Source organism: Phallusia mammillata, chromosome 7 (genome assembly GCF_965637545.1).
Source record: "Phallusia mammillata chromosome 7, kaPhaMamm4.hap1.1, whole genome shotgun sequence".
Taxonomy (NCBI): domain Eukaryota; kingdom Metazoa; phylum Chordata; class Ascidiacea; order Phlebobranchia; family Ascidiidae; genus Phallusia; species Phallusia mammillata.
Genome location: NC_137258.1, coordinates 14,859,300 through 14,874,774, shown reverse-complemented (window position 1 = coordinate 14,874,774; position 15,475 = coordinate 14,859,300). Strand labels below are relative to the sequence as shown.

The window sequence follows — 15,475 nt, the reverse complement described above, 5'->3', positions numbered from 1 at the left end:
AACCGGAACATTTGTTTATCATAATCCACACAAACACGCATGTGGAGACCCATTCATTTTTGCTTGCAAAAACAATCATATGTGTAGATCAAATGGTGTGTGTAGTAAATTGGTAAATAGGATATAGAATATACAAAATGGAAGTATATTAGACAGCCACCTGTCTAGTTAGTTATGAGTCCCCTTCCCTGAAGGGGACACATCTTGATTTCACTCAAGTTTTTTTCTTTTTTCCGCTGAAGCTTTTCTATGCACTTTTGGCATGAAATCTTTGGTGGATTTGGATGAAACTTTCACAGATGGTAGATAGAGTTATGTAGATGTGCCATCTGCGTTTGAGTTAATAACCCCAGTATTTACCCCGCTAGCCCCCAAAATGTAAAGCGTTTTTGTATGTTGCTGCGCACCACAAAATGACCAGGATTTTTGTTTACTACAAATCTGCGCAAACGCGCTTGTGGGGACCCATTCGTTTTTGCTTGCAAAAACACTCATATGTGTAGATCAAATGATGTGTATAGTAAATTGGTAAATATCTAACAATGATTGTGCCATATTTTTACTGTTACCAAATTGCATATGCATATGTACGGGGGCCCATTAGATTATGCTTGCAGAAACAATTATGTTATAAAGTGCCAGGAAAAAGATAGGGACCCAATGAAATGTAGGTGCCAAATATATATCCATTATAAATATAGTAAATGGTATATGTGATACATTGTTAAATATGATGTAGTATATATATAAACTGGCAATATATAGGAAAACCACTATTCTAGTTTTACAACTGTTTCTGCTTACAGAAACAAATAAAGGTTACAAAACAATGGCTATTATGAGACCCAACATCAAACATGCTCAGGGAATATATATATGTTTTAAAATAGGCCATTGTGTATGTGCCCTGGCAATATGTGCTTAGCCAGCCTTATAGTTTTTCTAATAATATTTGAAATATTGAACGTAATTTTGATTTTTCCTTTGAATTTTTAGTAATGATAAGACTTTGTCGTTTGATGGGTTGCAAATTTAAACTATTTTGTGTTTAGCAATCGACAGTGATTATAAAAGTGAAGGGAGTGTTGCATTTGATGGAGCTTCACTTGATGATGATCAAAAAGAGGTAATAATTTTTTTTTTAATTGATTGCTATCTTAGAAATATATCAACACTCACACCGAAGTACACAATGTTCTGGCACACATAACAATGGTTAAGGGTATGGTATAATCCTCAGTTGTGTTTCACAGTTAGCAATGCACCATTGTACATGCCCTCTACCACATAACATGCATACATTTGAGTCATTGATTTGAAAGTTGTATAATTGCCTCTTTTTACCTAATCTTTGCTCTCTCTCTATTGTAGTTAGGTTGGTGTTGAGCAGGGGTGCTCATTATATCGATTGCTATTATCAATCCTGTCACTTGATGCATATACAGGGGCACCAGGGTTGCCAAATAAGCAGATTTGCTGAAAACTTTAACAATTTGTTTAAAAAGTAGTTTTAAAAAGTAAATTCTCATTAATAAATTTCTGTGTGAGTATATGGTTTGCACAAACATGCATATTCAAAAAAATGGAAGTGTAAAAATGTGTGTTTAATCTTTTAAAGTTTATTTTATAGGACATAGACCAAGAAGAACTCCAAAACTTTGATGCTATTTCTAAAAATGAAGTTCATCGGTAAACGTTTTTTTTAAGTATTTGATTTAGTTATTGGGCAAAAATATAAAATATTATGGATCATTTTTCCTTAAGGGATATATTTTTTTCTGTGTAACACTGGTTTGTTATATCTATCTTTGCTCTTGACTTACGTAATTATTCGTAGTGATGGGAGGAGTACCCAGTACTTGGTATCAGTGGTGTCGAACAATTTCAGTGGTATCTATACTCATACTTGGTATCGAAATGTTTTTGCCTTAATTTTCGATACCAAAGGTACACTGTAAGAATACAGGCAACCTTTTGCCAATTTTTGCTTCAGACAGTACAAATTCAGTCAAAAGTTGAGTTCATTGGCAATCAGTTGGGTCAGTTTGCTTTAAGTTCAACAGCATCAAGTTTAGGTTTGGCCCTTTGTTAAAAAGTTGCTTTTGTCGAACAATTGGGCCAACTAAAAGTGCTTCGCCACACGTTTTACCTCAACTGTTTGTCTGTGGTCTTTGGTGCATGTTAGCAATCTTTGTGCCACTATCTTGTTTATTTCAACCATGCAACAGGATTAATGCGGTAAGTGCAATTTATAAAAAAAAAGAAAAGACATATCACCATTGTCCCGCTGATGCAAAAAGGAAAGAGAGTAGCAGCCCTGCTCACTACCAAAAATTGCTAAGAAGTTGCATTGTCACTCGAAAGTGTGAGACACATCCTAACCATAAAATAGTTTTGAAAAGGTAATAGGAGATAAAATCAGCGTTTAGTTTACCGCTGTGCGATAGCAAGGAGTAGTTATCTCAAAGCCTGCCAAACACCTAATGGTTGTAAAAAATGTTTTTACACCATGTTGTATTCACGTAATTGGTAACGTGCCAATGATTGCCATATTTTATTGATTTTACTCAAATTGTTGGGTTTTTTTTTCTTTTTTTTTTCTTCCCAAAGTTTGTCCGACTCGTTTTTCGATCAAATGTTTGATGGATTTGGCTGAAACTTATACAGATGGTAGATAAAGTTATGTAGATGTGCATCCCACTTTGTTTGTCCAAATAACCCTAGTATTTACCCCACTAGCCCCCTAAAATGGGTATTTTCTTCCCAAAGTTTGTACGACTCGTTTTTCTATCAAATGTTTGATGGATGTGGCTGAAACTTATACAGATGGTAGATAAAGTTATGTAGATGTGCATCCCACTTTGTTTGTCCAAATAACCCTAGTATTTACCCCGCTAGCCCTCTAAAATGGGTGAGTTTTTAAACAGTGTCAGAATTGGCTGAAATTTGGATAGCTTGTAGAGTATGCCATTTACAGTTTTCGATTGTTGTGTTCAACCCTGTAGCCCTAACATTTACCCCACAAGCCCCCAAAGTGTAAAACGTACTTGTATGTTACTGGACACCACAAACGAAAGCTTTCTGTTGCTCAATAGTGTTACAAGGGCAAGCAGTTGTATGTTACTTTTTTGTGACTTTGTGGATTGCTTGGTGAACGTTTTTGTGCCATGGCAGTTAGGGGGTTGTTGCCCTATGACGTCAGAAACATTAACGGTTGTTGCTCAAAACACCTCTAGTGGTCGACATTTTAAACATTGGCGGATTTGGCTGAAATTTTGCAGTACTATTGATTGAGTCATCGAGGTCTCCTATTTTTTTAGTTTGTTTGTTGGACCCCATTAGTTACCCTACTAGCCCCCTAAAATGGGTCAGTTTTTTAAACAGTGTCGAGATTGGATAAAATTTGGGTAGTATGTGGACTATGCTATTTGTAGGTTTCAATTGATGTGTTTTACCTTGTAGCCCCAACATTTACTCAACCAGCCCCCTAAAATATGATCTTTTAAAAAACGTCCTAATTATATGAAATTTTGCAAAGTTTATTAAACATACTAAGTCCTCAAATGTTATGTTTTGCCCTGTAGCACCACAACTTAACCAACTATTTCCCAAAATAGGTGACCCCTTTCACAATGTTCGAACTGAATGAAAACCGGACAGCTTGTAGAATTTGCTATTTCTTTTTTGTTTTACCCCATTATGCCACTACTTACTCCTTCGTTTCTTTGAAAAGGAACGTTAAATAGGACATACTTCAAACAATATCTGGGGTGAATCTAAATTTTTTAGTTTGTACTCTACATTGTATTATTATTTAAGCCCAGTGCCGATCACTGCGTTTTACCTTACAACACTAAACGTTCACATGGTTATCTCTTGAAATGCATTATCTATGTGTGGGGACCCATGAATTTCTGCTTGCAGAAACAACTAAGGTTATAAAAGACAGTGGATGGTATGGGAACCAATATAAAATAAGCATAGGAAATATATCAATGTTTTAAAATAGGTTATAGTGTATATGCAAGGGCAATATGTGCTAAGCCACCCTTCTAGTTTTACATGACCTTGTGCAACTTATCAGGGGGATCATAAATTTTTGAAGCAATGATCACATGTTGATCACACAACAGTCACGCTAATCTTGCAGCTGCAGTTTTGCTGAGTAAGCTAAAAAGTAGTGCCGCAATCTGAGTCTTTAAAGGTTTTGTTAAAATCATTTATTCTTTTTGTCTATTAGATAATGGATTATAAAAGAAACTAATGCAGCTCATCCTAGCGCCCTTGGGCTGTAGAATGTGCCAAAGTTGTAAGTTTGACCAGGTTTCGGTCGTGTACTTTCGGGTTTGGGCTTGCTTACAAATATGCACCTAGCACTTGTATATTAGCATAGGTAAATTAAGCGAGAGGCCTAGCACATTTATAAGGGAAACTGCCCAAAACATGACTAAAACGTCATAAACCATCGTCATAGGGAAGTTCCCAAATTCAAATGTTGCGCCCTTTAGCTACGATGCTATGTAACATGTCTTTTCAAATAAACCTGACGGCAAGAGAAAGCAAAAATCAAGCGCACTGTGGCATGTGCGCCAATTAAAGAGTGCATGTGCGTTTGTACTGTTTCTTCAACACACTTGGGCTGTTGCATCATATCCATGACAGTTAGGAAGCATGACGCCATGTATTACGCTCCATTGCCATAGTTGAGTGTCACTGCAACTTTGTTTTACCTAGGGAAGTGAAAATAGGCACTTTTGTTAACTGTATGTACTGTTTACTTAGGTTAAAAATTAGTTATAACAATTTTATTTAATGATGTTTATTGCCTTCAGTGGGAGTAACTATGTTGTAAGCATGCTGAGGTAATTTGGTATGGTGGTAGAGGACTGACATAGACTTCCTAGTGTACAAATAAATAAAGTTTGTTAAGTTAAAACAACTGCAAGAACAGGCACCCTAACAAACAAAGTTGGGACATTGGGTGATTACTCTTTTTTATGTTTGTATACCCACTCTTTTTTATGTTTGTGTGAGGTAAAGAAGTGACCTAAACGTCATATGTTTTGGGATGCCTTCACTGTATTTGGTGATATTAACAGACACTCCCATGCTTCCAATTGCTGCCTAACGCCCTGACCGTTAAATGTTTCTGTTGTGAAAGTCGGAAAACAATTAGACGCCGGTAAGACGTTGCAAATCGCATGGCATAAACGTAATCATGTGATCAGATGTGTAACAAATGTTGTTACAAGTGCTCCAATCGTTAATTGGCCTCCAATGCACCAGCGTCGTTATAGCGACTCATGACTTGGCGTTATGGCGTTGTATAGCGCTGATTAGATGGCGACGAGTCTTTTGCCGTCTTTTGCAATTGGTACAATGACCGGGCGTCGACGTATAACCTAATGCATGTGTTTGCATTTTTACCAATGACGCGAGCACACATTTATATCGGTTCCAATTACCCGATATAAACGGCAAAATTGGATTCGCATCTAAATGGATTCGAATCCGAAGGATTCGATAATCTACTTTGAACATCCCTATATCTACCCATCTAACTTGCAAACATATTGTTTGTAGTAGCAAGGTTGTATTTTTTTTTAGTTAGTCTGCTTATTTTAATCTTGGCTATAAGCAATCTGACATGTTGGTTTTTGTTTGTAGTGTTTCGGACTCACTGTTGTCTCCTCTTGGGGATTTATCCATGAGGTTGTCAACTGAAGATGAGGCAAAGGGTTTGTGCATTGTAATACCACTAGTAGCAATAACGTATGATAAATTTGGACATCTTATAGAGTGTATCATTTATAGTTGTTGATTGTTGTGTTCAACCCTGTCTCCCCAGCATTTACCCTACAATCCCCCCCAAATGGGTCCATTTTTAAACAAGGTTTGAATTGAATGAAATTTGGACAGCTTGTAGAGCAGTGGTTCTCAAACTTTTTTGACCGCGACCCAAATCTGAGCTTTATGAACATCTTGCGACCCAAGCCTCAAACATAAAAAATATGTATTTTTTTATTTTTGTATGAGTAGTTATCATACTTAAACGCTAACTGTTACTTTCCAAGTTCAGTTTCGTATGATTAACCTCCTATCATTCCCCGTGCTAACTTGTTGCAATCGCCGTGTGCGTAATAGAAAAATGGAAGGCTATTGTCTGTATGTTATAATGATTGGTTCATTTTGCTGTATAGCGTTGTCGAGTGAGGCTGTATTTGGCTACGATGCTGTCAAAACTCTCAGAAAACCCCTTACTTGTGGTACAATACTCCAAGGTTACTAAGATAAAGCCACATAAAATGCCTATGATACAATAATTCAGTCATGACTGAGAATTGAAAATACTTGAAAATTGAAATGAAAAAAGTTCGTTTGGGCAGAATTGAATCACCACAACGCGACCCACCCATGTTTGGGTCGCGACCCATACTTTGAGAACCACTGTTGTAGAGTGTGCCATTTATAGGTGTAGAATGTTATGTTTCACCCTGTGGCCCTAACATTTACCCCACTAGCCCCTACAATCGTGCACAATTGGCCATTAATAGGAGCTGATTGTTGTTTTAGCCTTTTTTTCGGATAGACCATAAAATAGAAAAACCTTAAAAAATTTATGCATGGAAATGAAATTTGAAAAGTTTGTACTACATATTAATTTGTGCACAGTATCGATCACTGTGTTTAACCTTACAACACCAAACTTTCTCATAGTTATTTCTAGGAATATGTTATTTACAACAACTATGTGTGGGGACCCATGAGTTTCTTGCAGAAACAACCAAGGTTATAAACAGTGGATGATATGAAACCCAATATAAAATAAGTGTAGGAAGTGTATTAATGTTTTAAAATAGGTTATAGTGTATATGCAAGGGCAAAATATATGTGCTAAGCCACACTTCTAGTTGTTCTACATATTTGGAAGGGAGGCAAGGATGCTTTTCATTACTGACAAAAAAATGATCTTTAAAATGTCGTCATGCACACAAATTTTAAAATCCTAGGGAATGTGTGCAGTTTAAAAGTGGGAATACTGTGTGACAATCTCTCAAGTACTTCACTTTTTGAATTTGAATGAGATGAAATTAAAACAGCTTATAGAATACACCGTTTTTTCGGATCCATTGTTGTTCACAGTAAGCTACACCTAAATAAATTAAATTTGTAAACATGGTCTGAATAAGATGGAATGTAAAAGTTTATAGAATACACCATTTTGAGATGTCTGGTCATGTTTTTCCCCTAGATACCCAACCAGTTACACCATTAAGTCCTAAAATGGATAAAATTTGCAAAAAAATTTCATTAAATTTAGACAGTTTGTACAATTATTCATTTTTAGGTGTTGATCATTAAGTTTTGCCCTGTAACCCCATTAGCCCCTTTAAATACAGGAACATTTTAAACAATTACCGAATAGTATGAAATAGGCGGTCACGTCTAAAACTGCGGGCCCACTTGGATCACTTGGCCCGCTTGGCCCAGCACTTCATGCAATTAAAAAACTGCTCTCGCAGGGAAAAACGGGCCAAGTGCTGGGCCAAGTGAGCCAAGCGGGCCCGCAGTTTTAGACGTGACCCTGAAATAGGGTCAGTTTGTAGAATATGTCATTATGAGGTGTTGATTGTTAGGTTTTACACTGTAGCAATTAGCCCAGTTATTACTCTCATGGCCCAAACTATGAGCAAAAAAAAAATTTTTTTTCTGCAACACACCTGGTACCATAAGTTTGATCAGTATTTTTTGATTCACATTTTGTGATGGGTCTTAATTTCTTAGCATCTGTTATACAAGTAGTTAGGCAGAGAGTTTTGAATGGTTTAAACAAGCTTTGGGCATTTTCCGCCTAAACCAATCACAAAGCAACTTACGCTGTGCTATTGCTCTAGTTTAAACTTTTAAAGTAATGGATGTGGTTTTTCAAATGTTTTTCTATTTTTCCATAGTGCAAACAGAGTTTATCAAATTTATTTAATTTATTCCTTGCTTTTGATTAATATATTTTGTAAAAGAAATTTATTGAAAGGTTAACAAAACGCTAATTTATTATATTTTTTACTGTTAGTCAAATTGTATTGTATTTTTAAAAAAAATATTCATTCTTAACAAATTCACTTTCAGGAAACAATGAGTTGAAAAAAACATTTTCTCCTGCCAAGTTTCGATGGATTAAAGCTTTTAATGAAGTTCGAATGCAACTTTCAGAGGTTTGTTTATGTTGTTGGGCACTCAGTTGGCAAGTGCAGTGTTTCTAAACTGCTGTATTGCAGCACATTAGTGTGCTGTGAATAATTTTTATGTGCCTTGTGACAAATTGAGTTCGTACATGAAATCGCTAGAACTGTTTTGATGGAAAAGCATATGAGCCCAATAAATGATAAGCTGCAGACAGTGCACACTGTTTCGACCTATAAGGTCTCATCAGTGCAGCTGGTGACGAGAGATCGGCCGCATTGGCTAGTGTATTTTGATGGAGTTCGTCGTTTCTTACCAAAAGTAGTCTTACCCTTCATATTAAAGTAACAAATTACTATCTTTGAACTTTTTGTTGCTGTCAACCTGCAAAGTGTGCTACAAACAAAAGTACAACTTGATAGTGTACCATAACTTTTGATCAGTCGAGAAATTGCTCTTGCAGAATGTTTGGTAAAAACTGTCTCCAAAATGTGATTAAATGTTTCAGTAATATATCTAACCCCACAAAATCCAAGTTGATTGTTTGATGGTCTTGGTGGCTTAATGTGAGGCAGTCTTTGGGCAAATTCATATTTGCCATTCATACCATTGTTGTAGTTGAATGATTTTGGTTTTTAGTCCATAATGCACAAATACATTTGAAAAAATTGATGCGTCGCCTTTTCTGAAGGGCATGTATTTTGATTTTACTGTATTTGTTTTTTTTGTGTTTTTCTTTTTTCCTACAGTTTGTTTATCTTCTTTTGCCAGGAAATATTTGATGGATTTGGATAAAAAAAAGTACAGTTGGCAGATACAGTTATGTAGATGTAAAGTGTAAAAGGTTGCTGCATGGTACCACAAATGAAAGGTTTCTGTAGTGTTATAAAGGCAACCAGCCAGGGTCAGGTTGTTCAAAACACCTCTAGTGGTCAAAATATTAAACATTGATCGTTTGGGACAAATTTTACAGGATTCATTGTTTGGTCATTGCCATTTGGTATTTTGAACGATTTGGTGTGGAACACCATCACTTAAACCACTAGCCTTCTAAAATGGGTGACTTTCAATGATATTTGGACATCTTGTAGAATTTGCCATTTAGAGAAGCTTATTGTTGTGTTTAACCCAAAATGAGTATTTTTTTTGAAAGAATGTCTGAATTGGATGAAATTTGAACATTTTGTTAAATTTGGCATTTTTAGGTGTCGATTAGTGTGTTTCACCCTGTAGTCCTAATACTTACCCCACTAGATCCCTAAAATGGGTGAATTTTTAAAATGATATCCGAATTAGATGAAAATTGAACAGTTTGTTCTTTGTGCTATTGTTAGGCGCTGATTATTGTGTTTCACCCTGTAGTCCCAATATTTTCCCCATCAGCTACCTAAGATAATTTTTTGAAAATGTCTGAATTAGATAAAATTTGGACAGTTCGTTAAATTTGGTATTTTGACTGTCTATTATTGTGTTTTACCCTGTAGCGCTAATATTTACCCCCTCCAACCCCTAAAATGAGTGATGTTTTTACAATATTTGAGTGAATGGATATTTTGACATTTTGTATAATATGCCATGTTGAGATGTCAGTGTTTTAGGCTATTTAGGCCCACTAACTTTTAACAATGTCTGAATTGCATGAGTTTTGGACAGTTTGTACTTAACATAACATGATTATTGAAGGCACACTACTAATCACTATGTTTAATTATTATGGGTCCCCTTCCCTGAAGGGGACACATTGATTTTACTCAAATTGTTTGTTTTTATGGGTCCCCTTCCCTGAAGGGGACACATATTGTTTTTGTCTATATTTTTTTTTTTCTTTTTTCTTTTTTTCTTTTTTTCTTTCTAACGCAGATTTGTTCCCACGTTTTGGTCAAGAAAGAATGGTTCAAACTTTTTCAAATTTACACACATTACAGATATTGGTCTAAAGATGGTCCATGTGATTTTTGACCCCGTTTGATCCCTTGGTTCACCCACAGCCCCCCAAAACGTGAAATTTTTAGCACGGATTTGTTCCCACGTTTTGGTCAAGAAAGAATGGTTCAAACTTTTTCAAATTTACTCACATAATAGGTATTGGTCCAAAGATGGTCCATGTGAATTTTGACCCCGTTTGATCCCTCGGTTCACCCACAGCACCCCAAAACGTGAAATTTTTAGCGCGGCTATTGTTCCCACGTTTTGGTCAAGAAAGAATGGTTCAAACTTTTTCAATTTTACACACATTACAGATATTGGTCTAAAGATGGTCCATGTGAATTTTGACCCCGTATGACCCAGAGATTCACCCACAGCCCCCCGAAACGTAAATGTGTCTAACGCTCGTTTGGTCAAGAAAGACACTGTAGGCAGAAGTACCAAGAGAGTAACTCACTGGTTTACGATAGCGGGAGGGCTCAGCTTGACGTCGGACAGACGTTTTACGAGACATCGTTTCAGTGATTAGAAATCAGCTGTTTTGCACAGCAATGCTATGTCGTTTTATTAAGTTATCACTCACATTTTTAGTTTTGGCGAAGGTTTTACACCTATGACGTGATTTAAGCCTAATACCGTGCTTCGGTTTTGTATATGTCAAGAAAAACTTTGTTAATAAAAGTTAAGATGAGAAAATTAACTTGACTTTTTTGCCAAATAAATGTTTTTTTAAATGCTCGCTGTCAGGTTGGCCGCCGCATGATCACGGGTTACTTAAGGTCAACTAGTCGGTATTACAAACACAGCTCAGAACTTTCTTCATAACGTAGCGTTTTTTTGACAATCAATTTAGGAGTCAATACTCAAGGCATGTATAAATTAGGCTTAAGAGTATTGTTGAACACGAATGACGGCGTGCTATTGAAAACGGTGTCAAAAGGTCAAACAGTCGTTTGGCGTGTGCACCCTGAGATGTTACTACAGGTCAATGGTACTCGTTTTGCGAAACAAATTTAAATGAAAAACAATTTGTTATGTATACACTTGTAGCAAATTGCTTTTTAATTTAAAGTGTCTGTAACACAACTGTTACAGCTTTCTGGAAAAAAATGTGTTCAAAACCTGACCTTGGACCACAATATCTGGGTCAAAGCAAGAGAATCAATTGAAATTATTTTTTTTGTTCTTTTTTAAAGTTTTTGTAATTATATGACAATAATAGTGCAAAAAGAATACGAACAATTTTTTTTATTGTTGGGTTAATGCTTTCTAACAATTTGTCCTTAAGAATATAAAAATCACCGCAACATTTGTTTACCGTAAATCCGCACAAACATGCGTGTGGGGACCCATTAGTTTTTGTTTACAAAAACAATCATATGTGTAGATCAAATGATGTGTATAGTAAATTGGAAAATATCGTATAGAATATATAAAATGGAAGTATATCAGAAAGCCACTCTTCTAGTTTTTTCTTTTTTTTACTTCCCAAAGTTTGTCCGATTTGATGGATTTGGCTGAAATTTACACAGATGGTAGATATAGTTATGTAGATGTGCATCCCACTTTGTTTTTGTTGATAACCCCAGTATTTACCCCGCTAGCCCCCTAAAATGGGTGTTTTTACCCAAAGTTTGTCCGACTCGTTTTTCCATCAAATGTTTGATGGATTTGGCTGAAATTTACACAGATGGTAGATATAGTTATGTAGATGTGCATCCCACTTTGTTTTTGTTGATAACCCCGGTATTTACCCCGCTAGCCCCCTAAAATGGGTGAGTTTTTAAACAGTGTCAGAATTGGCTGAAATTTGGATTTCTTGTATAGTATGCCATTTGTAGGTGTCGATTATTGTGTTCAACCCTGTAGTCATAACATTTACCCCACAAGCCTCTGAAGTGTAAAACGTATTTGTATGTTACTGGGCACCACAAATGAAAGATTTCTTTGGCGCAATAGTGTTACAAGGGCAACCAGTTGTATGTTGCTTGTTGGTGGGTTGCTTGGTGGTCGTTTTTGCGCCATGGCAGCTAGGGGCTTGTTAAAAGCCCTATGACGTCAGAAACATTAACGGTTGTTGCTCAAAACACCTCTAGTGGTCGAAATTTTAAACATTGGCAGATTGGGCTGAAATTTTGCAGTACTATTGATCGAGTCATTGTGGTTTTTGTAAATTTTTTAGTTTGTGTGTCGAACCCAATTAGTTACCCTACTAGCCCCCTAAAATGGGTCAGTTTTTTAAAACGTTAAATACGACATACTTCAAACAATATCTGGGGTGAATCTAATTTTATACCTGCATTTTTGCCTGCAGAAACGACTAAGGTTATAGAAGACGGTGACTAATATGGGACCCAATACAAAATAAGAATAGGAAATATATTTATGTTTTAAAATAGGTTATAGTGTATATGCAAGGGCAATATGTGCTAAGCCACCCTTTTAGTTTTATAACACCTAAGTTTCTTTTGATTATTTGTTTGCAAATTTGTGGTTTTGGGGACCCATGTATTTCTGCCTGCAGAAACAAATCAAGGTTATGAAAGACGTTGGCAAATGTGGCACCCAAATGTGAAAAAAGCCTAGAAAATAAATTACCATTGCAAAATACGTTGTATGTGCTAAACCCCCTTCTAGTTTTTGATTACCTTTATATGAGAAGTATTTAAGAATCCCTTGCTACATTTTGTGTGTGTCACGCTTAGGAATCAAATGTTTTGTGTTAATTAGGTGACTATTATGGTTAACAGAGGTTTAATGTATTTAAGCTAATGTGGCAAAAGAAAGCTTGGTTTACAGCAGGGGTCTCCAACACGCTGCATGCAGGTCAGATTTGGCCCGCTCTACGATTTTCCGTGGCCAGCGGCGTCATTAGCAAATAAAAAAATCTTAATATCTTGTTAAATATGACCAACTTTTTTTGTTTTACTCACCCGTCAATTGTTCAACAATAGAATAATAATGAAAGTTTAACTCACACCCATATATCACTACATAAAAAAATTCAACCTTATTTGATACATTATTATGATGAAATAATCCAAACTTAGTCGTGTTTACTGTATAGGTTTAGCTAATGAATGAAGAACGTTTCTGTTTATGAAGGTCAACCAACATTTTATTGACACTTGAGTAGGCCGCATAGATGTTTCAGATGCTTAGGACAGTGGTTTTCAAATCATTTCATTTTCATAAGAAAAAAATTTTGCAGCTTGCCTATGCACATGAGGTTACTGCAGGTCAACATTTGCATAGTTAAGAACAAGTTGTTATCCCTTTGCCCCAAGTGGGTTTTTATTATGGGTCCCCTTCCATGAAGGGGACACATATTGATTTTACTCGAATTGTTTGTTTGTTTTTTCTTCCTTTTTTTTTTCTTCCCAAAGTTTGTCCGACTTGTTTTTCCATCAAATGTTTGATGGATTTGGCTGAAATTTACACAGATGGTAGAAATAGTTATGTAGATGTGCATCCCACTTTGTTTTTGTTGATAACCCCAGTATTTACCCCGCTATCCCCCTAAAATGGGTGTTTTTACCCAAAGTTTGTCCGATTCGTTTTTCCATCAAATGTTTGATGAATTTGGCTGAAATTTACACAGATGGTAGATATAGTTATGTAGATGTGCATCCCACTTTGTTTTTGTTGATAACCCCAGTATTTACCCCGCTAGCCCCCTAAAATGGGTGTTTTTACCCAAAGTTTGTCCGACTCGTTTTTCCATCAAATGTTTGATGGATTTGGCTGAAATTTACACAGATGGTAGATATATTCATGTAGATGTGCATCCCACTTTGTTTTTGTTGATAACCCCAGTATTTACCCCGCTAGCCCCCTAAAATGGGTGAGTTTTTAAACAGTGTCAGAATTGGCTGAAATTTGGATTTCTTGTATAGTATGCCATTTATAGGTGTCGATTGTTGTGTTTGACCCTGTAGGCCTAACACGGTTGTTGCTCAAAACACCTCTAGTGGTCGAAATTTTAACAATATCTGGGGTGAATCTAATTTTATAGTTTTTATTCTACATAGTATTATTATTTAAGCCCAGTGCCGATCACTGTGTTTTACCTTACAACACCCGACTTTCTCATGGTTATCTCTTGAATTGCATTATTTTCAACTTTGCATGTGTGGGGACCCATGAGTTTTTGCCTGCAGAAATGACTAAAGTTATAAAAGACGATGGCTAATATGGGACCCAATACAAAATAAGCATAGGAAATATATTTATGTTTTAAAATAGGTTATAGTGTATATGCAAGGGCAATATGTGCTAAGCCACCCTTCTAGTTTTGTCAGTGTTTTTAATAACATTTGAATTGAACAAATGCCAGCTTACCACTGATGCTGATTGTGTTCTTCAAAAAGTCCAATTTTCGCTCCTATGAGCTGCCCCTATCGTATTAAATCGTTTCTACATGAATACAAATGTACATGAAAACAAATACTGTTTGTGGAGTTCTCTTTGTTTTGAATTTTCAAATTGTTTTATTGTGTTTATAGGATGAACACTGTGAACAAATGGAAATGTTGACAAATGCTAGAAAAACATCTGTTTGGAACATTGGGTGAGTTTTTTTATATTTTGTTTGCTGAAGTGCGCCTTTTTTATTATTTGTAAAACAATAGCAGTACCAGGCTACTGCCAAATTGATTCTGTATAGTGGGGTCAGCAGACATGGCATACTAGGACATATGAGTGTATTGTAGGGTTGGGTATTTGACCAGGTATTTGACCAGTCAAATAAAATCTGGTCAAATACTTGTCAAGTAGGTCAAATAACGGCCAAATACTAAGCACATTATTAAATTGCAATATTAGTTAAAAGTTGGAAGTTAACCCTTCTTATAAACTGTGAGTAATAGAGATGAAGGTTTAAACTCATGCAAATTTGAACTGGGTAAACTGGGTTCTCACAATATTCTATATCAGCGGCTCCCAAACTGGGGTCTGTACAGCCGTTGCAGAGGGTCCGCAATGAGAATTAGTCTTTAAAGTAGTTTCAGGGGGTCTGCAATGTACGTCAATGATTGTGATTCGATGATAAAGATTTTTAGGTAGTAATACTTGCTTTATATTAGTCTTTAGTGAGCGAATTTTTTCAACATATTAACTGTACTATAATGTTATACTAGAAAAAAAATATCAAAAAGGTTTTAAACATTGGGCTTTAGCAAATTACCGAAACCGACTGGATGTAGTACATGACACGAGAGTTGCGCTATCCAAAACCATAACCAAACCTTGCAAAACGAGTGCACCCATCCCATTAACTGCTTGCCGCGTTTGACAGCTTTTACTTTTTCTTTCTTTGGTGTGGTTTTTGCATTTTTCCTATAGCATTCTTTGATTTTTATAGTGCCGC

The 15,475-nt window shown here is 36.0% G+C and overlaps 1 protein-coding gene across 3 annotated transcripts in view; it reads left to right on the top strand.

Moving 5' to 3' along the window:
* The window catches only part of LOC145238610 (protein unc-13 homolog B-like), a 90,721-nt gene that overhangs the window by 16,171 nt on the left and 59,075 nt on the right, over positions 1-15,475 (top strand). For all 3 annotated transcript variants that reach the window (XM_080101831.1, XM_080101832.1, XM_080101830.1), the window contains exons 8-12: positions 1,053-1,126; positions 1,631-1,689; positions 5,668-5,738; positions 8,128-8,213; positions 14,613-14,677. In XM_080101831.1, the coding sequence (XP_079957957.1) occupies positions 1,053-1,126; positions 1,631-1,689; positions 5,668-5,738; positions 8,128-8,213; positions 14,613-14,677 (355 nt within the window). The remainder of the gene's footprint in view (positions 1-1,052; positions 1,127-1,630; positions 1,690-5,667; positions 5,739-8,127; positions 8,214-14,612; positions 14,678-15,475) is intronic.